The sequence below is a fragment of the Meleagris gallopavo genome, chromosome 4 (genome assembly GCF_905368555.1).
Source record: "Meleagris gallopavo chromosome 4, MGAL_WU_HG_1.1, whole genome shotgun sequence".
Lineage (NCBI taxonomy): Eukaryota > Metazoa > Chordata > Aves > Galliformes > Phasianidae > Meleagris > Meleagris gallopavo.
The window spans coordinates 69,684,413-69,708,577 of record NC_139407.1 but is presented as its reverse complement, the minus strand read 5'-3'; the positions used below and the strand labels follow the sequence as shown (position 1 = coordinate 69,708,577).

The following is a 24,165-nucleotide window of genomic DNA, read 5'->3' as shown; positions in this document are numbered from 1 at the left end:
TCTATGGAGGTTTCCAAGACTTGGTCACATAAAGCCCTAGCTATCCTGCTCTAGTGACAGTCCTGCTTTAAGCAGGGATCTCATTGTACTGGAGAAGGCAAGAGAACCAGTATTGCAAGGTCCAAATGTGTTAAGCAGACCCCATGAAGCAATGGTGATGGTGACAGCCCAACCTGACATGGTGCTTTTACAGGAAAAGCAAAGCAATGAGCCACTGTGTGGAGATGTTAAATCCCAGTTCCAGAAGTGCAGCATCCCAAAGACATCAAACTGAGAAACACCATCCTCTTATTTTAAGAGATGCTTATGAGGACTTCACATTGAGGTTCCACCTGAACCTGCCATTGGATTGGAACCTCCTTCCAGAAGGGAGTCCCCTAAATCCTTTCCTCCTGCACTGTTCTCCTGGGTCCTTCCTGTGTTTCTCTGGTGTGCAGTGTCACCCAACCCATGGAGATGCCCCATGGAAGCTGAGCCCCTGGGAGCTCCATGCTGAGATTTCTCAGTTAGCTGGTTTTTAATTAGAATGTGTCGTGTTGATTTGGTATCACTTTAATTTCCATCGTGCCGTGTGGTCAAACGTCTTGCATATCCCAGTGCCAAGGCTGGGAGTTACGTGGGGAATCTAATCTCCTAATGTGGTTAGGGCCAGAAAAAAAAACCCACTAATATAATCATCGTATTGCAAAGGATGATAAATACCATGATAGAAAATATGCAATTTGAGCAGGCAAAAAAATTCCCCGTGGAAAGCTAATGCAATCCCCTCTGCCCTGATGAAGTGCCTATTATCTTTGCTCTGCCCTCCAAATCTTAATTCCTGCTCAGGATTACTTCCCCCATATTTGCAGACATAGATGCGATCAATGAGAGCAAAATGCACATTCCTTGAAGATGGCTACTCAACACTTGGGCTTAATCATGCTTGTTTATGCAGGAAACCAATTAAAATAGCCACAGAATTAGGCAAATATTGGCTTTAGCCTCCAGCATGCCAATGTGATATGGAATATGGGACTCAGTGGGGTGGTTTTCCCAGGGCAGACCATACAAACAGGCAGCAAACCTTCTCCAGGTGCCCAAAGGGATGCTGAATTACACCATTTGGGATTTTTTTCTGGAAGAGGTGAAGGCAAAGGCAGTGCCTTTGCAGCAGTAACACAGCCACGTAAGCACAGGCACTTATTTAAACAGTTATATGCTGTATTGTTTAATGGAAGTTACAATAGGATAAATGTACAGTCGAAGTCAACATGCTAATTTCTAACGCAATTTAACCTGTAAACCATGCAGTCCATTTTTCAATCAGTCAGTTTTTCTTTGTTTGTAATCAGTAGCTCTGCTAGTGAGTTTTAAGGAAAAAAAAAAAAAAGTTCCCTTTAAAGTTAAACCTAATTTACTAATTTTTCCCCTTATTGTGCAACAACTTGTGCAAAAAAAGCTGTCTTCACCACATCATTAGTTTACAAAATCACACTCCTCCCCCTCAAAAAGGCAACAACACAAGCAGCCAGTAGGCACTGAGGGATGGGGACTGGAGTTGGGATACAGGTGGGGTTGGCGATAGGAATTGGGATGGGAATGGGAACTGGGATGGAGATGGGGATTGGGGTTGGGATTGGGATGGAGATTGGTTGGGAGATTGGGATGGTGGTGGGGGTTGGAGTTGGGATAGTGGTGGTGGGGACTGTTGTTGGGATGAGGATGGGGATTGGGATGGTGATGGGGATTGCTGTTGAGATTGGGATGGTGATGGGAGTTGGGATCACAATGGGGATTGGGGTTGGGATTGGGATGACGATGGGGATTGTTTTTGGGGTTGGGATGGTGATGGGGATTGGGAAGGTGATGGGGATTGGGATGGCGATGGGGTATGAGAATGCGATTGAGATAGCAGCGGGGATTGGGGTTGGGATTGTAATGGAGATTGGAATAGAGATGGAGGAGGGTTCCCTTTATGATTTGCTCTGCAGCTTGGTGCCTTAGAGGTGCCCCAAAAAACTATTCCAAGGAGGTTTTAAGGAAAAAAAGATAAGTGGACGTTTCTCAGGAAGGCAAGCTTTGTTTTTCTTTGTTTTTCTTCTTTTTTTTCTTTTTCTTTTTAATCCAATGGTGCTGAATTGTTTGCCAAGCTACGGGGAGAAGGAGGTTCACCCACTCCTCACTACAGCCATTGCTTTAAAACCTAAGGAATGACCAACGTATGTACATGGATGTGTTAATAGCAGCATTATTTGTTCTGGGGATTGCAAAGTGATGGTTACAGCAGTGGGTTCAGCCCCTTCCTCCCCCCAGATCACGAATTTATAGCAACAACCTTTCCCTCATAAGCAATACCATCCGTATCAGAGGATACCAGTCATTAGTAAGCGATTTAGAGGGGACTTTAAACGTCTTCCAGGGATTTTGAAGCAGTCTGTTTAAAAGATTAATTTTATTTTGAAGGGATGGACGTGTATCTCTTGGAACAAAAAGTTAATTAGGACCAGAGCACCAAAATTCCATTTTTCATGGCCGTGATGTGACTTGTGGTTAGGTGCTTGACCTCCCAAATCAGAAACTTCCTGAATCTGATGGGGCTGGGCTGAGCTTTCCCAGCAGTACATCCCAGTTGCCAGCCCCGCTCCTTAGAGCAGAGCTCACCCTGAGCCACAGCCAGTCTGGGATACTTAATGCAATGCAGGAGCTTCTCCTTGGGGATAAAAAAAACCCAGATTCCAAGCCAGGAGCCAGCTGCTTTCCCCAGCTCATGGGGGTGATGATGCCTGGTCCTGCTCCCTTCTCCCTGCTGGAGGAAAATCCTCAGTGTGCAAAAGGCACCTCCTCATCCAGCAGCGACGTCAGTGGCTGAGAAATGCTATTAGAAATTGGGTTTGACAGTCTATCCTCCCACTAATAAAAACTGGAAACACCAAAGTGCTCTATTTGTCATGCTTGCTGATGCTCTGTTATGCCGTTGCCAGCATCCGTAGCAGCGTGATTCTGAAGTGTTTTAAAGTGCTTGTGACTGGATGGCCCTTCACTGAGTGCCTCGTGCACTGAAACCTCCCTCCTCCTCCTACTGTTTTTGCTTCAATCTTTGAGCTCTGCTGCTCAAAGGATGCTCAAAGCAGATGGTCCCACCTGCTTCTGCCACCACTTGTCCCTTGTCACCTGTCCCTACCTGGAGGGTCCCCTTGGCTGGATCACATCATATGGTCCCTTGCTGGCCACACAACTGTCATCCATCTCCTTCTTTTTTTTTTTCATCCTTCTTCTATGTATTTCAAAGAAAGTACCCTTCAATCCTCTCAAAGAAAGGAGCCATAAAGCCAAATTCCAGCTCTTCGCTGGTATTAATGGAAATAATGCACTAGTTGTGGTGGCTGGAGGTTGTGGTGATGGGACAAAGTCCCACGAGCTCATCACTAGCAATGTGCCTATTTCAGGGTTCACATACCCTTCCCAAAAGGAAATAAAAGGAGTACTGCTGAGGAACAAAGAAGGAAGGCGACACACCATTGGTTCGTGCATCCAGAGCTGGAGTGTGAATGGAGCCAAAAATACAAAGCCAGAAGTGCTCGTGGGCAGAAAGCAAAGAGCCCAAATGCTCCCTTCTGCAGCTTCAGCTGGGTGACACACGGACAAATCCTGCCCCTGTGCAGCTCAGGACCCACCAGGGCTTCAGAACCACCCAGCAGCTTTCACAAGTGGTCTGAGAGCCAATGGCCCCACGCATTTGAAGGGCCCTGCCATTCACAATGAGGGTTTGAATTCCCTTCAACACAGCGTCAGGGTTTGGTAGTGGGGGAAGCGGCTGGATAAGTTTTCACCTGCGGTAAGGAGAGTCAAAAGGGGAATGAAAAGATAAGGGCAAAAGTCCCTTCTCTCTGTAACCTGAAGCCCGGGATTGACATCCTGTTGATAGCGTGACGTGGTCCTCAAAGACTGCCTTGATTTTGGCAGATGATGCACGGGTGGCACCGGTGCATAGAGCAGAGCAGAGCTCTGTCATTCAGAGCCAGGCTGCTGGTGCACAATGCTACTCCAGGGGGAAGCTCCTGCACCCCACGTTTGGGGGACGTCCCCATGTTGGGGGGATGTGCTGGAGGTGCAGGGACATGGCAGCAGGAAGGGAGGATGGGAAAGCAGAGCTGCAAACCAGCACGGAAAGGAAAAGCAAAGCAGAGTGTTTCCTAGCACCCAGCCCAAACTGGCCCCATAAGGCACCCCAACCTCTCCTATGCAACGAGGCAGCTCTTGAAGCCCTTTTATACCCAGTGCAGGGCCACAAGACACCACCAGGTCCAGAAGAAAAGCTTGGGGTGCGTCAGCTCTGAGCAGTGCCACCACACACACCAAAGGGTCACAGCTCCCAGGAGCCACCCACAACCCAGGGTGGGAATCAGTCCTTATGGGAAAAGGGGAGAGAGGCTGAGAAATCACTGCTTCTCCTCCTACACAAACCCAACATGCGTGCTGGCAAGGCAAGCTAAGGAGCGACCCTCCTGAATGCGTGCTCCTTCGAGCAGAGCCAATGAGAAGAACCTGAAACCACAGCTCCTCCCTATGCTTCTTGTGATCCCTTGTTCTGCAGCTGAATAACTTAACAAAAGGAAGTCAAACCAATTCTTTGAATTTGGCTTACCAAAAAAAAAAAAAAAAAAAATTTAAAAAAAAAAAAAACCAACCCACCCACACGCACACAAAAAACACCCAACCAACCCATCGTCTGGGTGTGAACTTCTCGCTCAGGCTTCAGGTTTTCCCGTTGCTTTGCAAACCCCTGAAAATAGGAGTTCAGAATGGTGACTGCTGACACCACCTCCTCTCCACCAGCAGCATGCCACCTACCTGCCCCGGGATTATTTAACAATGTTTTGTCATAACAGTGGGTTTCATCCATACTATACAGGCGAATACAAAAATACATCTGTTCTCTTTGAACAAGGATCCCAAGTCCAGGCGTGGGGAAGGCTGTGGGTCCCTCATGAGTGATGGCTGTTGATGAGGCCGCGGAGCTGCTTGGCCACTGTGTCTATCAGCTTCTGCTTGTCCCGCTCGTTCTTCCGAAACTGGGCAAAAACGTTGTTCTTCCGGCTCGTGTCCCTCATCCTGAGCAGAGAACAGAGGTTACAGTACATGCAGCGACGCTATGGGTGCACCAAGAGAAGCTCGTGGCTGGTAGAGCAAAGAGGAGATGGTCTGTAGATCTGTAGACCTGTAGATCTACAGACCATCACCTTGGGTCTAGCCCCAAGCTTTTTCCACCCCATGGGCCAACCCCAGCTCGTGTCACCTGCCTCAAAGCCAAGGCACTGCACCAATCCTGAGCCCCTAACACCTCTCATCCTCCCCTTCATAAAATCATAGAACGGTTTGAGTTGGAGGGGACCCTTAAAGGCCATCTGGTCCAACTCCCTTCCAATGAATGGGGGCACCTACAGCTCCACCAGATGCTCAGAGCTCCATCCAGAATGTCCTTACATGTTCCAATGTCCTTACGTGTTAAATAAGTACTGTAATATTAGGAAGGTCAGGAAATTAAAAAATTAGCACAAAATCCACAGCGTTAATGATTCTTTTTGACATGGTGCATTGCATGCGGCCAAGAGATGCAACTTTTGGGGCAGCCGTAAAGTTTCAGACTCGTGGACTTAACTTTACAGGATGTTCAAGGAAAGAATCCAACATTAATTCCTCCAGTTTACAAACCTCAGGGAGATTTGCATTTCCTTCAATTGCATCGGTCTCCATGAGGTCCTCAAGCTCAGGACCAACAAGGCACAGTGCTGGGACAGGACCAAAATAACACAGAATGATAAGGGTTGGAAGGGACCTCAGGGGATCATCAAGTCCAACCCCCAACACCGGGGCAGCTCCATTCCTCTCTGGCATGCAAAGCTTGGCATTCATGCACGTTTGCATTCGCAGATGCATTTTGGGGGGCCAACATCTCATTGCATGGCTCAAGCAGGGTGTGTGCTGGGGAGTGGAACCACCCCATAAGGGTCAACATCAGCAGAGCCTAAAGGCATTGGGCTCCAAGCACCCAGCCTGCTGGGCACTGCTCTCCAAAATACCCTAATTTGTAACTGGTTTTCCTGGTAAATCAGATCTGGCAGAGGCAGATGGCTTTGGATGAGCCACATCAGCCTGTGTTTTTGGCTCTGGGTACTTCAATGAAGCATAGAGTGACTGGGACACAGAGATGATGGGCCCTGGAAACACAGCACTTTATCAGATGGAGGGTTTTGTGTTATCAGAGCACGAAACAAACCTCTTCAAGCTCATTTAACCTATTAAAAAAATATATCTATGATTTTCCATGCTTCAGTCTTCATAAAAAGGAGCCAAAGGGAATCTGAAATGTTCCAAAAACCATCCAGCTTGGAACTGAAAACATGATAACAACCTCATCCCAAAGGCTAATTTGCTATAGTTATAAGTGCCCAAAGGCACAGGATTATAACCCAGCTGCTTTCCCATCAGAAACCAGATAGCTTGGAGCAATTTTATTCAGCAAAATAAGCTGTTGTTTTTTTTTTCCTTCTTTTCTCTTTATGTATTTTTTTTTAAACTGAAGCAGGTTGCCAGCTGCTCCCCTGCAAGAACCAGACAGAAAGAGGGGATTTTTGAGTCACACAGATTACAGGTGCTGTGGCATTGGGAATTTTGGCAACCACCACCCTGCTGCAGGACATCACCCCTCCCTCAAACACCTTCCCGTAGAGCTGAGAGCTCCATCTCACAGGCTGTGCAGGGACATCAGATGTGATGGAAGCAAACCTGCACCTTGAGAAACCTCCACCTGTGGCCACCCCACGGGGCAAAAAAGCACTGAGTTTCTTCTGCCCAGTGATATCCATGAGTAAGGAAGGCATGGCATCCTCTGCCTTAGCAGCCCCGAAATCTCACAGAAGATGCTCAGGTGCAGATTTATTTCCATGAGATGTTTCTCAAGACCTGCATGCTTTATGCAAGGAAATCTTGGGGTGTACTGAGTGATTGGGAAGGAGTTGCAAGGAGAAAGCTGTGGGGTGGAGGTGACCAAGCACTGCTGGCAATGCACTGACCCCATCCCAAATGGGATGAGACAGGAGCTGCTGGTCTCTCCCATGTGGATTTGGAGGCACCATGCTGCTACCAGCCCCACTTCCCTGATGAGGAACATGCCTGTAGAACACAAAGTCCTGCACCAACTACGGGTGCGTGCTTCCCCACTGTGTGCAATGGGCATTTCCCACCTACACCCAACTGTCACTCAAGGTGAGAGGGATCTTTTCTATAGAGAAAAGCGTTACAAAACTGCTGGGTGCCAACCAGCTGCTTAGTGTTGCTGTCAGGGAGCAGGGCTGGGACACAGCATGTTTACTCAGGGCTCATGCTGCTCGTAGAGCAAGAGCAAGCCTGTGCCCGTGTGTGCCTGTAAGGATGGAGCAGGGTCCAAGGGTTTCTCCAAAGGGTGACAGTGTCAGCATGAGGGACTCCCAGCAAGTGGTTGGGTTTGGAGGGCAGCTTGGAGGCACGAGGCTATGGATAGCCTCCAAGCCTTAAAAAGAGCCAGGCTTATCGTAGACTTATAGGATTATAGGATGGTGAAAGTTGGAAGGGATCTCAAAGATCATCTGGTTCCAAATTCCTGCCATAGGCAGGGTTGCCAACCTCCAGATCAGGCTGCCCATCCAACCTGACCTTCAACACCTCAAGGGATGGGGCATTCACAACCTCTGTGGGCAATGTGCTCCAGTGCCTCACCACCCCATCATGGGGGTCAACACTGGAGTTCCATGTGCCAGCCCCATTCTTTTTCAGGCCTTGGGCTACAAGAGCTGGACGCCGTGGTTCTAGATAGAGCTATGCATCCCAACACCAAGAACAGGTTGGAAATAGAGGCAGATCTTTAGGGGATCCACACTATTGTGCCTGCAGAGCCTCAGGACAGCTGAGGCTGCTTGTGTAATGCGGTCCCTCTGTGCTGGCCCAGGAATTAAAAGTAAGAGGAAGGGAAGGAGAGAGCTCAATGCTGTCCCCACCCCTGTCAACAAACACCGCCTTAAATAGAGCCAAGCTTTGTTTAAATTAATCTATAAGAGAAAAAAAAAAAAAAAAAAAAAAGCGAGGCAGTAAAAGCTCCTCTTTTAGTTCTAATTAGTGCATTTGAGACGATAGAGTTACCAGAGGGAACTGTTTCAAAGGCAGCTTGCATTTAGATCATTTAGTGCTCCATTTAAATCAAACAATAAAGTCACTGCAAGGTGAGGGTAAAAGCCCAAGCAAGCAGCATACTTACACTCGTGATATCCTATGGGAGATGTGTGATTAGGAAAAGAGATAATCATGAGAACAAGTTACACAACCCGGCTGCTTCGTGTCCAAACGTTCAGCTTTCTTTTTTTTTTCCACTTTATGGATAGCTCTGAATATACTGCACACTTTTGCACCATGGATGGAGGGCTGCAAATGTACTGCAGATGACGCAATGTATTGCACGATGCACATATAAAATATGGCTGTAGTGTATAAAAGCGTTTTGCACTGACACAGTGCTTCACTGCAGACCCAGGGTGAAGACTGACAGCCTTTGGATGCTGTGGGTTGATGTGAAATGAGCCAGGGAAGGGAGGAGATGCTGTTGAGTGGACTGCAGACATCACAGACCCACATCCAAAGCCTCAAGGCACACCCAGTTTATGCTTCTAAAGGCTTAACCCCAACACCAAACTGGGCATCTTCTACTCTACGTGCAACAGAAGCGAGAGGTACTCTGAAAAACAACTCAAATTCTACCCAAGGATCTGATTTCACATTAAACCAAACCAAAACCCAACCACCAGCTCGCTCATCCTGCCCACTCCTCCATGCCAGACCCAGCCATGGAGTGACCATAGAATGAGGAAATCGGGAATTACTCTTTTGGGCTTGTTACTTTGCTGGTGAGGTGTGATGGAAGCAAAGGGGGCAGAGCAGGGCTGATCCTCCTGGTGAGGATGAGTGACTTGATAGCACTTGTCTCTGACAGCAGGTACATGCTGGAGGGGTTACCAGGGCAGTGAACCCCACTATTTGGGACTGAAGCCAACATGCTGCTTCCATGCCCGAGTTCATCATGTGGGCTTGGATTTTCCAAGTCTGGAATTATTAACTGTGATCTGCTCAGAGCGTGGACTGGGCTCAGAGGACTGCCAAACCCTCTTTGTGCTCCAGGGTGCATCTCACCTCTCCACAGAGGACACATGGAGATGACCATTGGGGTCAGCTGCTCCTCAGCACAGCTCCAGGGTTGGCTTGCACATTACCTCCTGGAGCAAGTGCAGGCTTCAGTGAAACTGAGATTCTCCCTTAGCAGAGAATGTGGGTCCTGTCCTCTCTAAGAGCCTTGGAGCCACCTAAAGATATTCTTTCTGTCCCATAGCTGGGATTTTACTGTATGATCCTCCTGATGGAACCAGAAAACAGAGCTATAAGTGCCTGCAGGCTGGCCATTTTCATATGATTTTGGGGGCTAGCTTGAGATGCTAGTGGAAGTCTGTCATAGAACGAGGAAAACTCTGCTTAAGAATAAGCAAAAATAAAAGTCCTTAACCAAATCAATGCTTCTTGATAAAAAAAATGGAGCTTAGTGGGATAAAGAAGAATTCACTGCTCTGAAACCTTCATCTGGGGCTGAAAAGTGTCAGGGTGCCCCTTGCTGCACTCACTTCTCCAGCAAGACGAGGGCTGTGGTGGGGTTCACCCGGAGGTACTTGCAGGTGGGTTGCCCATAGTCAGCCAGGTACGTCGACCAGTCCCACTGGATGAACAGATCCAGGAGCTGCAGGGAAGAAAAACAAACAAAAATGAGGTGGTGAGCAAGCAGGTGGCTTATCTGAGTCATGGCAAAGGTCCCGAGCAGGTGGTGTTAATCAGAAAAGTCGTGTTTTGCAGTCTTAAACTCCTTTTGCCATATTGCATGCCTGATGTGCTACCCTACTGGAGGGTATGAAGACTGAGGAACCACAAGAAACTTGTTGGCAGAACCTGAGAAGAGATGCAGTGCTTCACCTCAGTGGGATTTGTGATTTCCAAGGCAGCAGACCTAAAGGAGAGCTCCCACATACCCCACACCGCAGTGGGCTCCCTTCTCTCCTGACCCATGACCACTTCCCATCCAACATGGCTGGGGATGCTGAGCCTTGTGGGAAGGCACCAGCACATCTGGTGGTGTCATGGTGGTGGGGATGGGTTGGTGATTGGATAGATGATCTTAGAGGTGTTTTCCAACTTGAAGATAGAATCGAAGAATAGAATAATAGAACTACCAGGGTTAGAAACAGCCTCCAAGATCATCCAGTCCAACCCACCACCAACACAACCCCACTAAACCATGTCCCTTAGTATACCAGAGGTGGTACTTGAGATACAGGAAGAGAACGAACTGAGACATTTACCTATGATTTTTCCTACTTCTCAGCAGACAGTGGAAGTTCCAGCTTTCTTAAGAAATGGTTTTCAAAAACCATGGTGCAGATGTGCTTAAATCTGCTTTTTAAGGTCGCAACAGGGTCTGCTGCGATAGGACAAGGGGAAACGGTTTCAAGCACAAAGAGGGGAGATTTAGATTGGATATGAGGAAAAAGTGTTTTACAATAAGGTCAGTGAAGCACTGGAAGGTGTCCCAGAGAGGTGGTGGTGCCCCATTCCTCAAGGTCAGGCTGGATGAGCACCTGATGGAGCTGTGGGGGTCCCTGATCACTGCAGGGAGTGGGACCAGATGGCCTTTGAGGGTCCCTTCCAACCCAAGCCATTGTATGAGCCTATGGTTCTACAAAAGTGCCTGTGCTTTTGCATAATCATCACAGAATAGCCTGGGTTGAAAAGGACCACAGTGCTCATCCAGTTCCAACCCCCTGCTATGTGCAGGGTCACCAACCAGCAGACCAGGCTGCCCAGAGCCACATCCAGCCTGGCCTTGAATGCCTGCAGGGATGGGGCATCCACAACCTCCTTGGGCAACCTGTTCCAGTGCCTCACCACCCTCTGAGTGAAAAACTTCCTCCTAATATCTAATCTAAACCTCTCCTGTCTCAGTTTGAAGCCATTCCCCCTTGTCCTATGGCTATCCACCCTCATAAACAGTCATTCCCATTCCCGTTTATGTGCCCCCTTCAAGTACTGGAAGGCCTCAGAGGGGAACGCACGGCTCATGACAAGCAGCCACGGTTCCCCCTGTCCCTGTGACCGCTCTATTGTGGCTCAGGGCTGCCAAGTGCCGACGTCTTCATCGGCAGCAGCCGAGCGTCCCGGCGCCCGCCCCATAAGGAAGGGCCCCATGGTATTGTCTGCCCGTGGCCGTCCCCAGGCGAAGCGAGGCCCATAGAGGCCTCATTGTGCCCCAGCGTCTCCATGGTTTTCCTGAAGGCTCAGGCGCTGTTTAACAACACAACCCGCCCGGCAAAGAACGGGGATTTGGCTCCTTGAAGACCTCAAGGTACAAAACAAAAATGTGCAACAAGATTCTTTTTGACTATGTAGGTCAGGGCAAAGAAAAGAAGCTGTCGGGAACAATCCCCAGCGCTGGCGGGGGGAATGGATTAGCCGGGACCTCGGAGGGCTCTTCCAACCCGCGGTTTTGTGCTGCAGGTCGGCTACAAACCAGGGCTGCACATTGTTGGGAGTCTTTTTATCCAAAGGGCACCCTAAAGCCGCAGCCCGGAGTATGACTTCATGTGATCCTTCTACCCCACAGTGCTTCCAGCAGGTCTGTCCTGTACTGGGGACGGCTGTAGGGGCTGTAGGATGCCCTGCAGGGCAATAAAAAAGGGGTAGAAATAAGAAGGCGAAGGTTAGAAGTGGGTTAAGGAAAAAAAGCACGAGGGGCTGTGATTAACAGTGTGCAAAGGTGCTGGTGAGGCTGCAATTCAAGTGCTGTATTCAGTTTTGGGCCCTTCACTGCAAGAAAGGCATCGAGGCACTGGAGTGTGTCCAGAGAAGGGCAGCAGAGCTGCGAGGGATCTGGAGCACAGATCTTATGGGTAGAGGCTGAGGGAATGAGATGGGACAGTCTGGAGAAGAGGAGGCTCAGGGGAGACCACGTGGCTCTGAAACTGCCTGAAAGAAGTTGGAGCGAGATGGGGGTTGGCCTCTGCTCCCAGGAAACAACTGGACAAGAGGTGATGGCCAGGGGAGGATCAGGTTGGATATTAGGAGACATTTCTTCTGCAAAAGAGCAGTCAGGCACTGGCACAGACTGCATAGGGAGGTGGTGGGGTCACCATCTCTGGAGGTGCCCAAGAACTGTGGAGATGTGACAATGAGGGCCATGGTCAGTAGGCGTGGTGGGATGGGTTCGGGTTTGGGCTTGGGGATATTAGAGCTCTTTTCCAATCTGAATGACTCTACGACTGTAAATAAGCACCATCCTAAACACAAACCCACCCAGGCTGGACCTTGGAAGGGCACAAGCAGCACTGAGGGTGCCTGGGGCTGAGCACAGTGGGCACTGCAGGGCTCAGCCGTAGGCACAGGTTGGAGCCAGGGGAGAAAGGTGCTGCAAGAGGGAGCTGTCTCTGGACGATTTATCTGTCACATAAATGTGGTTTTATTGCTTTTACTGTTTAAACTTTTCACCTCTGCTGCTAAATCTGAATGACACCAGGAAAGAAAAGAAATAAGGAAAGGAGAAGAGCGTCTGCACGGCGGCGCTGGGCAGCTCCACGGCTGCAGCCGCCTTCCAGGGGAGATTCCAAATAAAATATGCAAATACCATTAATTCTTCAAACCAGAGTCTGCTTTTCAAGGCTATAAATCAAAGCTGACAGGGCGCACACTGGAGGAAAGGAAAAGAAGAAGGGGAGAAAAAAAAAAAGGGAGCTTTTACTGCGGCGATAGGGAAATGCAATAACTGCGTGCTCAGCTGCAAGCCTGCAGCTGCAAAGAGTTCACATTCTCCATAGGAGAGCTGTTTGTGCCCAAGTGTGTGTTTGTACTAATGGAGAAGTGGAGAATGGAAAGGTATACAGGGAAAGGTACGGGAAAACAATCTGGTTTTATGCATTCACACACATACATTTGCATATATATATAAAACCCCAATGAACATGGCTGCACTTGGAATGGAAACTGGTGCCTGTGCCACCATGGGCTATGCACAGACTTGGGAGGTGATGCATGGTGCAAATGGTGGCAGGAAAGGGAGATTCAAGGTGAAAAGTAATGCAGAGAATAGAGACTTATCCTATGGACAGTGGGATGGTACCACAGGGCTGAGCTGACACAGGACCATTCGGCCCCAAGGACCCCTCCCCACCTCTTCCCTCTAAGACACAAAGGCCAGGAACCACTGCAGGACAGATGAACCTTCCTGCAGCCCTGACTTCAAGCAACACCTGGCTCTGCTAATTTTTTCCTCTTCAGAACTGATGGCACAGGTATTTTCAATGCCTGCTGGGTGAGAGAGGCACATCTCGGTGTAAAAGTGCCATTGCTGCCTTTGCTCTTGTGGCTACATCTTCCCCTGTGTCTCAGCCCCTCTGCTTTTTAATATCCTGACTCCTTCGGGCTGAGTTCATGCTTAAACTGTTGGTATTTATGGAAATATATTTATAAAATAGCTGTTGCCAGAGGCAGGCTGGCACAAGTCTCACAGCTACGCAGCAACCAGATGGTGTAAGGGAAAACAACCTGATCCTGAAGAGGAACTCTCCCTTTGTTTCAAGGTCTACAGATGTCAGCTTGAAACACTTCATCCAGTAAAAATACAACATCCTCCACACCAGTACCTCTTCCCTTTTCATCCCCTGCGATATTTACTCTCAGCAACACAGAGAGCATCAGAAAGGCTCGAATAGGGTTCTTCAGAGTATCAACAGACCCACCACCAACGACGGATGGGAAGCATCCAACACAGGGAATCAAACCTCCCAGTAAAAGCCCAGTTTGTGGAAATCTCACACCTCTTTTAGTCCTTTTCTCTCTGCTTTTCTGTGGTCCTCAAGGCTCATGAGATGGGTGCAAAGCATGGCGCATTGCTGTGTCTCCTGTAGAGCAACACCTCCCTATAAAAACCCAAAGTATGGTGGGGGATGAAAAGGGGAAGACGACTCATGACCATTTGTGACCACTTCATAGAATCACAGAATCATTAAGGTTGGAAGAGATCGCCCAAGGAGGTTGTGGATGCCCCATCCCTGGAGGCATTCAAGACCAGGCTGGATGTGGCTCTGGGCAGCCTGGTCTGCTGGTTGGTGACCTGCACATAGCAGGGGGTTGAAACCAGATGATCACTGTGGTCCTTTTCAACCCAGGCCATTCTATGATTCTATGATCAAGCCGAACCGTCAACCCATCCGAACCATCTCCACTAATCATGTCCTTACATGTTTATTGGATGCTGGTATCAGTTCTAAAAGGCTCAATTATCACATTCCCTTCTTTTCCTAATAACCTCCAAGTTTGATGCTCTTCTCCCACCGTCACTGCAAGCAGAATGAACAGCTTTGACCCAATGCCTTCTACAAAGCAGCCATGCTTCAGCTTGCAAGAGATCACATCATTGCCTTATAATCCTAAATCACTTCTTTAAGAAGTATATTTTGATGACCTGACACCACAGCTCCATTGATGAAAGGTGACAGCAAGAGGCTTGGGTCCTACCAGCATCACAACTAACCCCGCCTGAATGAAGAGACAAGCTGCTCCCAGAGGGACCACAAAATACCCAGCTAAGAATATTGAATATTTCCATGAAAAGCAGAAGAAACCACTGGATCCAACCCAGTGCCAAGTCCCTGTTTGCCCATGCCCATGCACACAACCATCCCACAGCCAATCGCTCAGCCCCAGATGCCACCCAGTGGGGTGACTGCAGAGCACAAAACCCAAGGAGCTTCCCACACCAGCAGCCAGACAAGTACATTCAAAATCATTTATTTTGGTGAGGTTGCCATTATGCCTCGTGGGAAAATAATACTGAAAGGAGAAAGAAATACTCGACCCCACGGGGAGACGTGGATTTGGGCGAGAGCATCACGAAGAAGAAAAGGCACTGGGAATTGGAACATGATGTTTGCTTGCTTACTTGTGAAAGACACACAGGGTAAAATCATGGCCTAGATGAAAGCAGCACTAGATTTGTCACTGATTTTACTGGAAACTAAGCTTCTTCCTAAGGAAGGAGTGCTAGGGAGTGCCTAGCACTGCAGTAACCTTATGCTGCACTGGCTGCACAAGCCAACGTGATGCACAAAGCAAGACATTAACACACATGGAAGCCAGGGGAAGTTGGTTTTGTCCTAGGTGCTTATCAGAAAGACTCAAAGGAACTCATTTAGACTGGAGGTGCAATACTGTCCAGCCTGCTTGGGTCACTCTGAAGACTCAAATCCCTGCAGAGGTCCCACCTGGGGCTGTCATTCCTCCTCACTGCTCAGACAGAAGAGCAGAAAACCAACGCCACGTTTCTCATCTCGCACCTTAGCTGGATTTACTTTGCAAGTTAAGGCAGCAATTTTATCTTTCCATCTCTTTTTTTTTTTTTTTTTTGCTTTTCTGCTATCTGTAAAAGTTCTTGGAAAAAAAAAAAAAGAAAAAAACCCACCAAAAAAACTATGAGAAGAATCTGGAAAGATTTATGGCAGAAGGGACAGAGTATTTATCAGAGGGAGGTTTGAGACTGACAAAGCCCTTATTTGTCCAGTCTGGGTTATTTTCAGGCTTGTACTATTGCCTGTTTATAGGTCTGCATTTCTTACATCAGGCTCCCAGGGGAAGGTCTCCAAAAAGTTTTCCGTGTGCACAGAAAGGTTTTCTGCTTTTCCATCTGCAAATGTTCATCGTTTATTAAGAGGAACCCCTTCGCCTTCCAGCCTCCCACATCACAGCACACGAAGGAGCTGCTGGACTTCAACAACACCAACGTGGAGCAGCAGAACCACTCAATCACAGAGTTTGAGTTGGAAGGGACCTTCAAGGACTATCTGGTCCCACTGTCTGCAGTGAATGGGGACACCCACAGCTCCATCAGGTGCTCCCAGCCTGACCTTGGGTGTCTCCAGGGATGGGGCACCCACCACCTCTCTGGGAAACCTGTGCCAATGGTTCAGAGCCCTTATCGTAACAAACTGCTTCTTTATATCCAGTCTGCATCTCCTCTCTTTGAGTCTGAAACCATTTCCCCACGTCCTAACACAACAGACCCTGCTGAAGAGTCCATCCCCTTCTTTCTTACAGCCCCTTTGGACACTGAAAGGCTGCTCTCAGGTCAGCACCAGGCTGCAGGGTGGGGATGCGGAGGATTAACACATCACAGCGTGGTGACAGCCTCGAGGGCTCCTGGAAAGTCCCTGCGGCTCCATCTGTGCTCCTGCTGGCTCTGCTGGGGCAGAACCATGGCCTTAGTCACTGGGCTGGAGTGCTGCCCGTGGGGAAGGCTGGACTGAATTCTAGGGAAATCCCACGTTCCTCCAGCTATCGTAAAGCACCGTGTGATGCCAACTGAAAAAAATAACAAAACACTGCGGATATTCAGTGCAAAAAACACAGGCATTGTGAGGTTTCGGTGCTGGTGGTAGCCAAGTGGATGGGGTATTTTATGAACGGGTTAAAGGAACACAAGTAGATTGGAATGCTGGAAAGATTAGCCATTTTGCACCTGTAAAAATAATTATTTCTACCCACGAGATTCTTCCTGCAGGTTCACAAGTTTGCACGGTGCTTGCCACGACGAGCAGCTCTCTGCCCTGCAGATCCTCCAGCCTGCATTGGACAAAGAGACAACACTGGGCAGCGGCCAAGAGGAAGCAGAGAGTGCCGGGAGCTGCTCTCGAGGGACTGCTATTGAACAACGCTTCGTGTCTCCATTGACAGCACAAAGGGGGATTCATCGCCGACGCAGAGATGTCTCCTGCAGAACATTCCCATGCCTTCTCCTCGCCACCCGGTGCCGTGGCAATGGAGGTAACGGGAACGGATTTGGGGTTGGAAGCTTGGGGAATCCTGGGATGCATCAACAGGGGTGGTATTAGGGGAGCAGGTAGTGATAGGACAAAGAGGGATGGCTTAAAACTAAAAGAGATGAGAGTTAGGTTAGATGTTAAGAGGAAATTCTCTGCTTAGAGGGTGGTGAGGCACTGGTATGGGCTGCCCAGAGAATCATAGAATCATTAAGGTTGGAAAGACCACAAAGATCCCCAAGTCCAACCATTGACTCCCATCATGCCCACTGACCATGTCCCTCAGTGCCACATCTCCACATTTCTCAAAAACCTCCAGAAGCTGTGGGTGACTCATCCCCTGGAGGTGCCCAAGGCCATGGATGGGGCTCTGGGCATACTGAGCTGGCAGAGGGCACCCAGCCCACAAATGGGGATGGGTGGGCTTTGGGGTCCCTTCCAACCCAACCACTCCGTGGTTCAGTCATTCTATGATTCTATGAAAACACTCAACTCAGCTTCCTGAGGTTGTTGTGCTGCAGGCAATTTTTCTTAGAAGTGAAGAGGGAACAAAAGCATTTTGTGGTTTTGAAACTGGTTTTGCTATTGGTAGAAAACCCCGTGCTCAGTGTTGAGAGAGAATGGCTTTGTGCCTTCAGTTACCCTTCATCAACAGCACACGTGTCCAACCTGCTAGTTTTACAGTTTTGTTGCCCTCCTTTTTTAATTTTTTTAATAGAAAATGCAATAAAATAAAAGAACTTTTGTTACTCATCTACATTAACGACGCGGCCAAAGACAATTCCTCTTCACTCAAGCCAGAAGGATGGACACCCACGGTCTGCAACAATACCCTCCCTGCCTCCACAGTCAGGGTGAGAAAGTCAAGGGATTGTGCCAAAGTGCAATGAAATGACTGAAAATGAAGGCAAACACACTTGCACGTGGTCACCGAAGAGGGATTTGTATAGGAGGGAAAAAAACACATCTTTTGGAGGGCTCTCCTCTGCCTCTTCCCATCTCGTGCCTTGCATTTTTCCTGCAGCCGAGGCGCAGGCGGAGCTGCTGTTGGCGCTGCTGGAGCAGCACCTGTGGCTCTCAGCTGACAGCTGGCCCCTGGCTGCCTCTCCAGCACAGCCCCGGGGCTTGTATCAGCAGAAAGGAGGGGAAGGTTGGAAATGGGGATTTATGAGGGGAGTGAGCTCGGTAACCTCTGCTTTGGAGCTTATCTGAGCTGTCCTGCCTGACCCGTGCTTCCAAATGGGCTGGTTGGGGGGAAACGTGAAAAAAACAGCTCAGCTGCAGGTCAGGATGCTTGGATAAAGAAGAAGAGCTAATGAAGAAAAGCACAGAATCCACAAAATACACACAAAAGCTGGTGGAGAGGCAAAAAAAGCAGCAGTCTCCCAAGCAGACCACTTCCACCATTGGCCCTACCCAAAATAACTGCATGCAGTGACAGCTTTCTAGGGCCAAACATCCCAGATTGATGCAGCTCAGTGGACACTGATGGACCTGCAGCATCCCCTCGAGACCACCCAGCCCATTTTCCAGGTGAGTCCAGCCCCACTGGGGACACCCAGCCCAGTGAGTGGGACTGAGGGTCCCACCTGCACCGTGCTCAGAACGGGGACAGAGCTGAGAGAGTGTCTGGATTTCCCAGCTGTGACATGTGGATGTGCTCCCTCTGTCCCTAAAGGCATTGCTGTCATGTCTCCAGCCCTGCAGCCAGGACCCGGCGCTCACTGGGTACCGACCCATGGGGCCAACGCGCCACTGTTATTTTTCCTGTTGCTCAGATGATGCCAAGACCTTCGCAAGCTGTGTTTTTTTTCCTTCTGTTTACACATTAAAAAGGGGAAAGAAAAACAAAACAAAACAAAAAACAACAAAAAAAAACACCCAAAAAACCCAGGTGACCTCTCGCTAACCCCGAGCCGGTCTGCGCGAAGCTGCCGCTGCCTTCACCTCTGCGTGAACTTTCAGATTATCTCAGACAAGATTCACCTTGCATTGAACTTGTACCCCGTGCTGCAGCACACAGTCACGTAACATTGATTAAACATTACGGCGCAACGTGGCTATAAATTTAATGAGCGTTATCAGCGCGCTTCCTCCCCGTGTCCTCGTGCAGGGGGAGAGGGAGGGAGGAGGTGGGTTTGGGAGCCGGATGAGGAGGAATGGCTTTGGGAGGATGGGGAGGGAGGCAGCAGCCCCTCCTGCACTTGCAATGAGTTCTGTGCATCCTCTGCAGAAGCTCACCCGCAGCTATCGCTGCAGAAATACCGACAGAGAAACACCGCATGAACTGGGCTAAAAGGATGCTCGTGAAAAGAGCTAAAAGCAGAGAGCAGACAGACTGGGGGAAGCCTCTCTGGGGCAGCAGCCTCTTAAACGCTGGCTGTCCCCACCGTGATGCTGTGTGCACACATGTGCAACCAACTTGCAGACACTGTCTGCGGTGAAATGGATACGCCCAGAGCCACCATTCGAGTTCAAGTGCTTGAAATACCTTCTTTTCTTTCCGTTTTTTGCTTTTTTTTTTTTTTTTTAAACATTTGCTCAAAACTAAGCTAATACATCCCTTGCTTTTCATGATGACTTCCTCCTTATCCTCAGCTTTTTTGTTTAGCAGAAAGGATGGGGTCTATTGTTGCCGGCAAGCCTTGCCCTGGGGTCCAATTTGACTGCGCTCTCAGTTTTCCCCTATGTAACTGATGCTTATTTCTTTAAGCTCTACTGTAAACAGAAAACACACTGTGGAGCCTCACTCAGCTTCGCAGGAGGCAGGCTCGGACCTGGGACTTTTTTCCATTTAGAAACAGGAAGATTTTGGCTCTCTCCTTCCCCAACCATGGGAGGATGCGGTACGTGGGCTGGTGCTGGGGTTGCTGTGCTGCATCGATGTCTTCATCCTGCTTACAAGGCTGGAAATGTGCTGCTTTTAGACTAGATATTAGGAAGAAATTCTTTAATGGCAGCCCAGTGAGATTGTGGATGCCGCTCCCTGGAAGCACTCAAGGCCAGGCTGGATGGGGTTGTGAGCAACCTGGGCTAGAGGGAGATGTCCCTGCCTATAGCAGGGGGTTGGAAACAGATGACCTTAAAGGTTTCTCCCAACCCAAACCATTCTATGATTCTATGCTTGCTTTGGGAATTCCCCTTCAAACTCATCCCACCTTCCATCCCTACAGTCTACACAGAACCGAGTTCTGAAACAGGAGAGCCACAACTATACCAACCCCATCCCCTAATATAAACACTTTTCCCCATTCATTAGGGGATGGTTTTCATCCCAAACCCATCCTTTTCTCCCAGTTTGCTGTCCTCATGGCTCTTCTCTGAGCACCAGTCCCCGTGCCAAGCAGCCACGAGAAGATCCACGGCACGTGGACCAACTCAGCATCAGAGCAAAGCAACCAGTGACAGCTATGGAGGTCTCCAACAGGAGTTCAACCTGTGCTTTGCAAACAGCTTCCAAGGACACCCCACAAGTGTGCTGGAGCCCTTCTGTTCAGCAGTGTCACCTGCAAAACCCATCCAGCCAATGGGAGCACCTGGGTGGTTTATCAGAATTGATTTTATATGGCTGCGGGATGGATATTTCCAGAGCCTGAATACTGTTTGGAAAAGAGCGTGCTCTACAGAAAAGCAGACACACGAGCAAATGGATATTTAAAACAGCTGTGCAGACTGGTAGGAAACATTTGGCTAAAAGGAAACAGATATAAAATAACTTCGCAGAAGGTTCGAAATCAGTGAGTCGGTAACACCCTGCTTAAGGGAAAAAGAGTTCCTTCAGTTTGTAGAGGCCAATAAATTACAGCAAAAAAAAACCCCATCATCTTGATTAAAATCTATTATTACATCTTTTATTTCCATCCACGCTGTAAAATAATCCCTTTTTTAATGGAATGGACACCACCAACCCCTTCCCCTCTACCTCTGGATGACTCTTCTACTCCTCTCAGCATCTCCAGGACAAAGCAGGCTTGGAACCCCATGGCCATGAAATTGCTGAGCTCTATGTGCCTATTGTGCCCTATGCTCTATCCACCATTCCCTCAGGCATGCCCCCAAAAAGTGCTTCCAAGAAAGGTGTAAAGAAGAAGGCTTGGCATTCTAACCTAATCCGAAAGCATAGTCAGCTACGTCTTGCCCTTTTCTATAGAAAGCGTTCTTTACAGAAAATATTGAGCTTTTGCCCCGATCCTGCATCCGTTCGCCTCGCTCTGCAGCAGGGCAATAGGATTTATGGCCATTTGTTGCAGCTAAAAACCTCGGGAGGAATCTGAAAGCAAAGCAAAGCAAAGCAAAGCCTTTCCTCGCGCGGTGTCACACTAACCCCTGGATGGCCTCGCGCTTATTGTCAGAGCCTTGGAAAGGTGTAAACAAAGCCCCATTTCGGATGCCAAGAACTGGGACAGGCCAAGCAGGGCAGCGAGCAGACGGGCTGCGGTGAGATCACCTTGATGCACAGGGTCCAAAAGGCAGGGAAAAGATGTTTGATGGGAAAGCAATTGGTGGGGTGAGGAGGTGAGAGCTGGGCACAGAGGACGGGAGGGGGGCATAGGGGGAGCAGGGTATGGTGTCAGAGCTGCCCAGCTCAGGGCATGGAGAAAGTGTTGGCCATTGAGTGCAGTCAAAAAAAACAAACAAGAAAAGAGGGTGATGTTCATTGAATCATTAAGGTTGGAAAAGACCACCGAGATCGTCAAGTCCAACTGTGCACTCACCCCCACTATGCCCACTAAGGGAGGGCAATTTCCATCACTGAATGCTGCAGTCCACTTTAGGTATGCTGCTTTAAGCTTGCAGGCCTCCAGTAAGGTTGGATGGAAATGGAGGGCTTGGTGTTTGGAGGATGTCCAGATGGCTGAGACACATCCTGAAAGGCGTCCTATTGCTCTACAGGTGTTGGTCACCCATGGCCATAGATGGCTCCGCTCAATGGTTCCAAGGGCACTGGGCATAGCCAGAAGTCCAGGAGCTCCCCCTGCCCACCAGCAGCACTGCTATGCTGGGAGGGTGCTGGAGCACTGGCATGGAGACCAGAGAAGTGTGGGGTCTCCTACTTGGGAACCCCTAAATACTGCCAGGGGGTCACAGCTCTGGGTGTCCCTGCTGGGGCAGCATAGGACTTGGAGGGACCCAGAGGGGTTCCATCCTCAAGCAGGATGGGATCTTGTGATTCCGTCCAATTTAAGGACAAGTCCTTACATCTCTCCCCAAATCTTCTCCTCCCTGTCACCCTACAGCAGCTAGTCCTGACACTCAACTGATTCTTCAACAGAGCAAAATAAGAGTTGGACTCAATGATCCTCATGGGTCCCTTCCAACACAGTTTATTGTATGACTCCATGATTCTAGGGTTTTTCTGCAAAACTTCGGGAGAATTTCTACCAGAGAAGAGCAATGATCCTGCACTGACCCCACTTCTGCTTGGGGAAGAGCCACTCGTATTTCAGCAGCAGCCCTTTGCTCTGCAGACCGAAGGACCCATTCACTCCTGACTACTCCATCATGGCCACAGAATGAAAGAATCATAGAATGGTTGGGTTGGAAGAGACCCCAAAGCCCACCCAGCCCCAACCCATGCCATGGGCTGGGTGTCCATATCAGAACAAGCTGTCCAGGGCCCCATCCATGGCCTTGAGCACCTCCATGGATGGAGCATCCAAATACCCTTCAGAATTTGGCCATCCCACACAACTTGGGTGGCATCAAACCCAAACCCAACACAGCATGGCTCCGAACCCAGCATCCCTCCTCTGAGCAAACACAAGAGGCTCAGCATTGTGCACCACCACCACCACTACACTGCCTGATTTCCTTCTATTCAAAGCTTTTCTTTTTCTCAAGGCTTCTCAGACGTCAGGATTTACACATAGGTGCGTGCACTTCCGTCCCCATTACGCTGCCTCATTCACTTATTTCCTGAGCTATGCGAGGAAGGCAGAATGACAAGGATTCGTCTTTATTTACACCGAGCTGTTTACTTTCCCCTTTCTGGTCGTTTTATTATTGTTTGATAGGAACATAAAGCAGAACCCCAGCAGATCAGTGCCAGACCCTCGGAACCAAAGGGCTTCTCTTGAATTTCCTTTTCATCGTCGTAAAGCTCACACGGGGTTATGAACTCCTTAAACAAACAGCTGAGGTCATTGTTAGATACAAAAATATATATATTTAAATAAATAAGAAAGCAAGACTGCTACAGGCACGGTGGAGGCTGCAGGGCAGAAAAGGGACTGAGGTGGTGCAGAGCAAAACCCACAGCAAAAGCACTGCTACTGCAAAAGACGAGGGATTGTGCAAACAGGACACATGTGCATGTGCCTTCCATCAGGCAAATTCGTCTTCTTTTTGGACCAGAAACACGGTCTTGCAATGGCAATGTCTGAACAGATGCAAGGAAGGGATGTGATGAAGACAAGTTCATCAAACTGCCTTTGCTTCTGGCACATCATTTTCCACCTCTGCATGTCAAGGACACTCTGCATTGCCCTGTGACAGTACTGTTAAACAAGTCTCCACTCCTTCTCCCATCCAGCTCCCCAGTAGAGCTGCCCTGGAGCCCAGAAGCCCTGCATTGCTGCCTGGGGCTGCCTGTGACCCCATTAAGCACTGAAATTAGCAGTACCCAGCACCAGCTACCATAAGAGCTTCTTGCAGGCAGAGCTGGAGCCCTCCTGGACCAGCCCAAGCCAGGGCTGTTTCCTAACACCAGCCTTGCCATCTCTCTCCCCTGCACCCAACCTCAGAGCTGCTGATTGCTTGACAAAGGTGAAAAGTCTTATTTTTAGTGAGTTGTCGTGGCAGAGCTGACTAGGAAATCTTAAACAGAAATAAGAAACTTTGATACACACCTACCAGGGTAATGAAAGCTTTTCCATGCAGAGAAAAAGGAGAGAATAAGTGTTGTCTATATAGAATCACACAATCATATAACGCTTAGAGATGGAAGGGACCTCTAAGGGTCATCTTGTCCAACTCCCCTGCAATGAAAAGGAACAACACATACAGACCAGGTTGCTCAGTGCCTAGTCCAGTCTGGCCTTGAAAGTCTCTAGGGATGGAGCACCCACTTGTCTCTGGGCAATTTGTTCCAATATGCATCCTCAAAGAACCACAGAATCAAAGGCTCATGGAATGGCTTGGGCTGGAAGGGAGCTTAAAGATCATTCCATTCCAATCCCTGTCACGGGCTGACTGCTCCCTGTGAGATCCTGAAGAAGAGGAACCTGGTGACAGTAAGGCTGCCCTTCTCAGCTTC

General features: G+C 49.0%; 1 protein-coding gene and 1 long non-coding RNA gene across 3 annotated transcripts in view; one reads left to right on the top strand and one right to left on the bottom strand.

The window, feature by feature from the left end:
• Positions 1 to 1,182: 1,182 nt before the first annotated feature.
• The window catches only part of EXOC6B (exocyst complex component 6B), a 241,993-nt gene continuing 219,010 nt past the window's right edge, over positions 1,183 to 24,165 (bottom strand). For both annotated transcript variants that reach the window (XM_085223776.1, XM_085223777.1), the window contains 2 exons: positions 9,681 to 9,793; positions 1,183 to 5,094 (listed from right to left, as the gene is read on the bottom strand). In XM_085223776.1, the coding sequence (XP_085079902.1) occupies positions 4,968 to 5,094; positions 9,681 to 9,793 (240 nt within the window). In that variant the 3' untranslated portion in view covers positions 1,183 to 4,967. The remainder of the gene's footprint in view (positions 5,095 to 9,680; positions 9,794 to 24,165) is intronic.
• LOC146544555 (uncharacterized) lies at positions 16,348 to 20,188 on the top strand. The gene is made up of 3 exons (XR_014883271.1): positions 16,348 to 16,914; positions 17,629 to 18,443; positions 18,589 to 20,188. It is a non-coding gene; the product is annotated as an uncharacterized LOC146544555 (long non-coding RNA).